Here is a 9,425-nt window from a genome sequence, read left to right as displayed (position 1 = left end):
ATTTCTGTTACTCAATGAACCTCTTCCTCTTTCCCGCCCCGGGTCCCCCTCTCCTGCTGGGAGTCGTAGGGCAATGCGGTTTAATTTCCTGCCCTACTGAAATCAGTGTGGAAATGGGGGAGCAGAAAGAAAGAGCCAGGGAGAGAGATGCATACAGAGACAGGAAAACAAGCATGGCATGTGGGACACAACTGCACCAGTAAATAAAACTTTAACTTGGATTGACTTCAAGTTAGTGTGAGCTTTGATAAACATTTCCGGGGAAATGAAATAACTGAAATGAATAAGAAAAACAGAGGCCGGCTTTAAAGCATAAACTCAATTTTCCCCTCAACACTCCCCATTGTTTTTTCATTCACCTCACAGAAGGAGAGATTCTGCAAAGGTCAAGAGTAACATTCAAATTCCTGGATGTCATGAGCATCCCAGTTGACGAGATTCCTTTCCACTCATCCCATCTTAAATACAGAGCGCGCCATACGGTACCTGAGCTAATCTCTCTAAAGGAGACAGAAGTGGAGAAGAGAACATAAATGTTGTCTCAGAAACACAAAGAGACATTGTTGCATTATCACTATTCAATACCCAGTAGTATTTACCACAAAAACCCACAAACGTCAAACACCGGACTCCTTCAGTGATTCTGTGAGGCTCTGGTTAACGCATCTGGACAGTCGGTAATGTAAAACGACTCGGTGTATCCTTCTGCCCTGCTATATTTTTTCATTCACTTATTTCCGTTTAAAACAGACCCACTGCAGGCTACACCAAAATTTATAACTCTGCCTTGAAGTAGGAGGCTCTCATGGCTAAATGCATTTAAACGACACCAAAGAAGACTGCGTATGGTGCTAGTTTCTTGCCAAGACTCCGTTGAATGCTTGCCAAAATTGTCTAGTGCTGAGGATGCCACAAACTGCACTCATAGTTAGTTTCTAGAACAAAAACCAAAACGTTCTAAAGTAAAAAGCTTTTCTTTTTAATCTAAACTTCAGGAAAAATGCAAACAGGAGAAGCTATACAAACTTTGACCGAAAGAGGCCTGAGAAATGTTCCATCCACCCTGTCACCATGTCTGATTGGTGAGACAATACTTGACCACTTCCAATGCCACACAGACCAAGATATTCTGGTTGGTGCTGAATTAGGCCGCTGGCTAGCCAGTAGTGGTTTGCTAGATTGTCTCTGGACTTGAGCGGTACTTCAGACTGTCAGCCAGTGCAACTCCAGATTCTTTGGTCAGTGTGGTCAACGCAGGATTAAAAAGGATAGAAAGAGAATTTCCATTTAAGTCAAATTGCTTATGGTTTTTGGTCCCTAGTTTTTATTCATGCTAAGTCAGAGTTTTATTTATGGTTTTTAGCTCCAGTCACAATGTTTGTTCCCGAATATTATCGTCACAGTTTGTAGGCATGCTGGACAGCAGACCTTGTTTTCAGCAGCTGTGCCTGCTCATATACTTTTGCTGCTGTATTGGCTGGCTCTGTTTCTAGGATAAAAGGTGCTGCTTGTCTGCGATCCCCTGGACAACAAGGCTGAGCCACCAGTTCAAGGCAGTCCCTCTTTTGTGTGAATCAAGTGGTTGGGTAAACACTAGCTGCTGGTTAATGGGGGGCCTACTTAGAGAACAATGTGACAAAGCCTTTTGTTAAACAGTTGTGTTAAGGCCATGCTAACACATGCTGTTAAAAACAGTTTGAGAGCATATCAACTCTAAGCCAACTTCATCCAATAAGCCATCTTTCTCTCACTTTTGTTCACTTTGATTTCCTGTATCATACGGTGCAGTTGTTCTCACTGATCTGTAGTTATATTTGTTCTGTTGTGATCTAGAACAAGTCATCAGATCAGTGGGTGAAGGATGCCAACACAGGAAATACAGTTCATTTTAAAGTTCATTGTAAACGAGTCACATCCTGATGTAATGAAATTATGGTTGGTTAGTGCTGCCTAACACAAGCACACATTTCAGTTAAAAGTTTGTATACGTGTTTTTTTTTTTTTTTTTTTTTGGATTAGAGGTTATTTAAAACAAAGGGAGAAATGACAGGGGAAGAAGAAGAAGAAGAAGAAGCAGCTTTATTTTATTGTCACTGTAACATGTACAACAAAATTTTGTTTGGAGCCGAGGGCCCCGGGCCACTGTGTGCATACGCACCGCCATCACAGGCAACTTGGGGGCTCAGTGTCTTGCCCAAGGACACTTCAACATGTGGACTGCAGGCACAGAGAGTCGAACCTTCAACCTTCCGGTTTAGAGACAACTGCTCTACCCACCATACCCATGTTGCCCCCGAAGGAAGGAAAAGAGAACGAAAAGGAAGGTGACAGAAAAAGTTGAGGGCAAAAGGACCATTGGTTCTTTCTTAACTACATTATCTAACACACATATACCTCCCAGCCTGTCAAGCTTTTTCAGTGGAGCAGAAAACCAGCATGCAACATTCAGTCAGTCAAAACAGGTCCAAAGCAAACCAACTCTTCAGATGGGAAAAATGCCAAAAGGACAAAAGCAAATGTGATGGCAACAATAAATTCAAGACCTGTTCCAACACTGAGGGCAAACCTCCCCTCGCTGGCTGGAAACCTGCACACAGATGGATGACCTGAGTATACAGTATAAAAATGTTTGATAAGGTAATAATCTACAAGAGACACATCCTTAAATCAAAGTAGTCCAGTTTGTAGGTTCAAAAACAGCTCATGAAACATCTTGACTTTGAATCACCCACTGAAAATATTAAAGGGGAAAAATACTTAGCCAGTCACTGTCTTGTTATTACTTTAGCAGATCCCCAGTTCTATTTGGTGACCAAAGCAGACTTGCTAAACCTGCAGCTTAAAGATAAAAACCCATTTACCTGTAGAGCAACTAATCTTGAAAAGACAATTCCTCCACTTCCGTCTGCAACAGGATTATGGCTACGAAGCAAAACAAGACCAAATACAGACAAACATCTCTATGTATGTTACATACACATAAAAACTGGACTATGAATAAAGGAAGGGGTGAACCACAAATCAGACTGACAAGCAAATCATATTCCAACAGAAAGCACTAAGATAATTTGCTAAGTTATCACAAATCATTAGATGTTCTGTAAAATTCAATATCCTTTAGTCCAAACATTTCTGGTTTAATAATTCCTCATGAAGAGTAAGCATACTTTTATATTTCACAGTCCTACAGGGAAAAATGTGCCGTTTACATCATTTATGTGTGTTGAAGACATGGAAACGAAACAAAATGCAGAAACAAAGAAAGAAGATTCTGAAATACGCAACTGTGAAAAAAAAGTGATGTTAAGTGTAGATTAATAGGTTTAAACAAATATCTCAGTGGAGATGATGGTCCAGTGGTTTCACAGTGTAACCACAGTATCATGAGGGTGAAAGAGCTGACGTGAAACCACAAAGACGTACCCAAACTGATAGTAAAAGAGACAAACGCTGATTAGACTCTCCCCTGATAATCATCACAGTGTGGCTGCAGTGGATGAACTAAAGTATGAAAGGAGTGTTTCTGCATCAGCTGACATCACGAAAGCTGTAGGCTGCTCAAATTTAATGCTGCTAATTACTGAAAAACTGTTATCAAAGGCCAGTGTGAGTCATTCTGTGTCCCTCGGGAGGGCAGGAGCTGGTGTGGAGCCGCCCCGCTCTCCGTTATTGTTGAGTAAACACACACTGTAGCCAAGCATGTCAGTCAGGCAACAAGGGCCAAGTGGAGGAGCCACTCGAAGGCCAAAATGAACTGTACAGATGTAGCAGGAAAGGGACAGAGTGAGTATGTGTGTGTGAGAGAGAGAACAGAGCCACGAAAGTGAGAAAGAGGAAAAAAGACAGGGAGAGAGTGCCAGCGTTTGCCTCGTGCCAGACAGATAAGAGGAGTGCCAAGGAGTTTTGATGTCATGCTGATGGCGGCTGGGGCAACAGAGAGGTTGACTACTCTATGATCTCTAGCTGAAAACATGCTGCACAGGTTTTCTAATAATTTCTATTCACAAACAGTACGTACTTAATTTGTGCTTTTGACATTACAAAGTTGAGAGCCACAGTTTCATTAAATGGTTAAGACATCTAAGATTGTTGTGAAAAGGATGGACATGCTGCAAACAAAAATTATGAAGGATGAACCAGCTTTCACATGGACAGAAACTGAGCAGTGCATATCTTTGGACAACAAAACTGACCACTGACTGATAAGATATACAGTTTCTAGAATATAAATACTAATATTCTTGGTGGAGAAGACCATAATGTTTAAAATCATACAGAGAGTGTGATGTGTACAAAGATCTAATTGTGGGTAGATGATGCTCTGTCCGTCTGCTGGCGGATGGCCTTTCTGAAATCTCTAATGCTATCCAAACAGGGATTAAAAAGACACAGAGAGGAATTTAAAATGCTATGTTTAATTCTACCTGCTATTAAATGAAATGTAGCATGATCTCCACATATTTGCTAGCCATGAAGGACACTAGCAAAGCAGTAATTTGAGAAAACTGCACTGAAGTGAAATGTAGAGCTCTTTAAGCCACTGCTATTCCCTGCAGTCCTCAACATTAAACCGTGCCAAGTCCATATGGGAAATTGATATGCAGCATGTGTGGCTTATTCCATTAGACTCCTTCAAGTGTCACTTTGTCATCAGCACACTCTTACACTTACAGCTTGCCTTATGACTGCAGAAAAGGGCCCATTGTATCATGTGTGTATAAAGTACAACAGAGAACAGCTTTATATGTGGTGAGCCTAATTTGTCTTCCAGACAGCAGTCAAACGGCATCAACGCAGAATGTACTGACTAAAAAAAAAGCTATTTAATTTGTATCTGGACATATACTGTATAGGTCAATGGATGGAAAATTCCAAATATAATTGTCATCAATTAATGTATCATACAGTTTGTCAAATATTAATGGTACCTTGATGCAGCTTATTTCCGTTTTCAGTCCAGACTCTCTCCCTCTGTTAAAATCATTGGAGTGCCGCACTCTCATCAGCACACTGGCGTCTCTACTGCTGCATTAAAACCAGAACCAAGGTTTTCTGTTCTTTTTCTTTGCATTTCTCTGAACCCTGCAGAGGTTTCTCTTTCTCTAACACAGTGAACTCCTGTGCAGACAGTAAATTGCAGGAAAATGTTTTTCATGCTTGGCTACACTTTGTAGTGGCAGAAACTTTATCAAACGTCTCCGACGAGGATCTGGGTGTTTTGCCTTTGAGGAACTCTGACCACAAACGAACAAGAGTGCTCCACAGTCTGATTTGTGGAAATAAGGGCATTTCTGCCATTATTACACAAATGGAGGAAATGTACACTTCTTACCATTCACAAAGAGGCTTTTGCCTGACTTAGCAGAGGGTAGATCTACAAAAGAGGGAAACCTAATCAGGTCTGAAATCCTTCCAAAATTCCTCTTTCAACCAAGCACTGATGACATATCAAGACATTCCAGCTAACAACTCAATGGAAAACTGTACCGTTTACTGGCATCTCACACCATGAAGATACTTCTTATCTTTTACAGCCATGACACACCAAGCCGATGATCGGTACAAGTCAGACCCTGTCAGAGGCTTTTCGGTCAATTCGGCATGTTGAATCGGCATTGGGCTGTCAGGCACTCTGATTGGCTGCTCAGTTTAGCGACATCTGCTTAAAAGATTGATTTTTTCCCCCATCAAGAAGAAATCACAAATTTTAAAACAACTCAAAGAAAGTGCTACCATAAACTTTGACGTCTCTTTCACCTCCCTGTGAATTGCTCCTTTAATACAAGTCTAAGAAAATGCCAAAAGACACAAAACAGCACAGACATATCTCAGTAGCAGAGAGGGTAGACAAGCTCCTACACACTCAGCCTGCAGGATGGAGGATTTTTCCAGGAGTGAAGTGCCTTTCGTGTCAACAGTGCGCCCTGTTAAAAACTGCACTGAAGCAGTTGCACCCGGCCCGATTTACAGCTTTCCTGAGTGTTATTAAAAGGCTTAATGCAACCCTAAACAGATTTCACGTAGTCACTGCCCTGCAGAGGACCTTTTATGTTCAGAGGTGAATGTCTCACATTTAGAAACATCTACTGTGTATACAGTTTGAAAACAGTGTCGTCAATTTATTTTTATGAACATGTCACAGATTATTACTTTGGAGCTGAAGCACAAACAGACCGACAGTGATTACTTTACAGATATCCTGCACAATTACGTTTTGTCTACACGAAAGGTGCATTTACAGTACTTGCACTAAATCTGGTTGCCATACTGCTAAATCTGGGTTAAACACCAGGTTAACATATTAAAATTATGCCCACTTGGCACAGCTAGATTCCAAAAACAACACTTTTTTCCCCCAATTGCGTACAACTGCATAGGAAAGATCTCCAGAGCAGGACAGCTGTGACTGGCAAGTGAAGTAATGCTTATAAGAATTTCTCATTATCTGTTCAGCATGATTCCTTCATTGTTTAGATTAGCACCTAAAAGGCTGATAGTGGTGCCTAAACTGCTTTTGGCTGGGGGAGGGAAATGTCTGAGGGCTGGTAAAAGTGCATGCACTCAGCAAAACACAATCCTATTTTCCAATTCCTTGCCTTGACCCGATCACTTACATTAATCAGAATTTTGTGAGCTTATAAATGTAGAGAGAGTTTTGCACTTAATTAAGTTTTAAAAGGTTTTGAGGAGAGAGTGATTTGGACTGCATTTTGTGAGTCAATCTTTTAGGTACTGTAAGCAGCCAAGAGTACATAGTTTCCTGAAATACATAAGCCACACATTCACATCCTTTAGCTTCTCACCCATGTAAAGAAAATTCCCTTGCTGTAACCATGGGAAGCCCTGATTGTTCCTGGCATTTGAACCAAAGTGACTGTTCAGTGCCCTCTGACTAGAGGCTCACAGACTGAACAGCAAACCAGACAGCCACGCCTTTCAGTATCTTCCTCATCTGCTCACTTGCTTCTACAACACAGTCACATTATATCCACTAGCCACTGGCTGCTGAACTCTTCTCTTCACATTTGATTCCAGTTGAAGCACACTGTTGCTCCTCTCTGACCATACCCATGACAGTCAGCCAAAAGAGAGACAAGACTCCCACTGATATCATCCATAAACATATCCTGGAGCTGATTCATTGGCAGTGAATAAGAGGTCAAGTTTGTGAATGCAATGGAAGAAGAAAGCCCCTTGACAGGTATTACTTTCTTTATCATAACAGTTACAGTGGTTTTTTAATTTATTTTTCCCCACAAATTCCATAAAGAGACTAAAACCAACAATGAATTTCACACACTCTCTGTAATGTCTGTGAATCCAGAACCTGATTTACCTTATTTGTCTGTGCCACAAAGCTCCACTGTTGTCTGAGGACTTAAAACACACCAATGAGTCACACTACTGTACTGGTACCCAGTGAAATATGTGGGGTTACTTCAAAACAGAGCTCCAAAGGCTAAGAATGGTCATCACATTTTACACTCTCTGGAGCAAGAAACAGTCATGTGCACATGTGAGTGAAAGAGCTGCTTTTTATACAGTGTAAGATGTACCTTGAGTATTTTGTGAGGAAAAAATATTTCACCAAGTGTGGTGATGTGGCTCACTGGTGTATTTTTAATAATTTTTTGGACAACAATAACAGTCTATGATACAGGCAAATATGCTAAACCAGGTTCTGGATTTACAGACAATATGGTATATACACAAAATCCATTGTTGGTTTTAGTATGGGATTTATGGAAAATAACCAAACATAGAAAGTCACCAGCTGAGATGGAAAAAGACGCAGTCATTCCACTTGTCTATTTCTAGATATGAAGTAGCTGCAGAAGCCGGGGGTCTCTCTCCTCCACGTCATATTTAATCACAAAACCCATTAGAATAAGCCTAAACTAGCTCATCCAGTTAATGTAGATTCAAGAAAGTGAGATTAAAAAGATGGCAATCAAAAAAGCCAGAGGATAGATGAAAATAATTTCAATTGAATTCAAAGGTGGATTAAACATACGTAGTCAACCAAAAGCCAGTTACATAGACCAGGAGGCCACTCTTTGTTTAAGATGCGAATGCCACACACATCTACAGTAAAACGCAGTGGTAGCAGTTTCTAAGACTGATGAATGTGACCAGGGGGGAAACCTCTTTACGTCTGTCCTATATACACAGAAACACTTAAACCTTATCAGCCTTGTCTCCGTTTTGTAAGCAATTAAGACAGACTGTTTCATTATTTCCTAAAGGCCACAAATTGCAATTTTTCAACCAAACCTACATGTTAAATGCAATGCCTGTTTGCCTTTTCAACAACACTTGAGGTAACCCTTATCGTTAAATTGATCTAAATTACTGGGGGTTGTCACTGGGCAGACAATAGCCACCCAGCTGACTAGTTAAGGGACCCCCTGCTGTCTGCCAATGGAGTCAAGTCTTTCCCCGTGCAGAAGCTTCAGAATGACAATAGGGCAATAATCTAAAAACCACAGACCATTTACATGAGAGAGGAGAGGCTGGCTGATGGCAAACAACTCTGCTTTATATGGATAACAACAGTCTGAGAACACTTAAGACATTACTTGAAGAGCGAAAGACAGGGTGCCCTTAAAAATGCTACCCTATTAGGAACATTCTCATGGATGACTTAAACTGTCTTTAAAATGCCATAAAGTCACTATTAATCCACTGTTGGTTTACTCCAGGGACATGACAAACGTACATACAGTGATTTCTCGTGAAGATTGACATATTATATCGTAAAATTGATGCGTGTTGAGATGACGCGCAAAGTGAGTGAAGCCAGGAGAGGAGCAGGGGACAGACGAGAACGATTTCCGAGGTAAGGGAGGAAAGTTGTGAACTCACCAGACGCGCTCAGGTCCAGGACACAGTGGAGAAGCAGAGCGATCCAGAGAGCGCAGGCTGGACACCTCCACAGACACTGGCACGCCGCTGTCCGAGTTGGATGCATTCCTCTAGCTCTGTGTTAAACCTTCGCCCGCTTTTCACATCCACTACACTCACAATTTAATTTCGAGCTCCTCCAAAAATGCTACGACTCAAGCTGCGGTTCCTTGATAACTTGTGCGCTGTGTATCAAAGCGCACCAAAACTATCTCCGTGAAGGGGGGAAAAAAATGCGAGTCTGGAAGAAAGCTCTCCGTGCTCCTGGTTTCTGTCTCTTCCCTCCCCGTTGGAGCCCAGCTCACTTTTCCCCTCTGTCTCGCTCTCCAACTGTGCGCAATCCTTCCTACAAACTTCACTGAGACGTGACCACCTGGCTCTGATTAGCGCCCTCTGTCGCCACCCTGTGTTCACTGCAGGAACTGTCACATGGACAAAACTCCTTCAGCACAATTCTAAGTGCACATGACCCGCATATAAAGCACCTTTTTGAAGCAACATCAGTCCACCCCGTGCCCCCC

At 41.6% G+C, this 9,425-nt stretch overlaps 1 protein-coding gene across 2 annotated transcripts in view; it reads right to left on the bottom strand.

The window, feature by feature from the left end:
• ror1 (receptor tyrosine kinase-like orphan receptor 1) overlaps positions 1–9,408 on the bottom strand; it is a 107,048-nt gene extending 97,640 nt beyond the window's left edge. For both annotated transcript variants that reach the window (XM_020602752.1, XM_020602753.1), the window contains exon 1: positions 8,866–9,408. In XM_020602752.1, the coding sequence (XP_020458408.1) occupies positions 8,866–8,971 (106 nt within the window). In that variant the 5' untranslated portion in view covers positions 8,972–9,408. The remainder of the gene's footprint in view (positions 1–8,865) is intronic.
• Between the last annotated feature and the right edge of the window lie 17 nt (positions 9,409–9,425).

This window comes from Monopterus albus, unplaced genomic scaffold, assembly GCF_001952655.1.
Source record: "Monopterus albus unplaced genomic scaffold, M_albus_1.0 scaffold58.1, whole genome shotgun sequence".
Lineage (NCBI taxonomy): Eukaryota > Metazoa > Chordata > Actinopteri > Synbranchiformes > Synbranchidae > Monopterus > Monopterus albus.
Note: the sequence above shows the minus strand (reverse complement) of the source record. Positions and strands in the feature narration are given on the sequence as shown.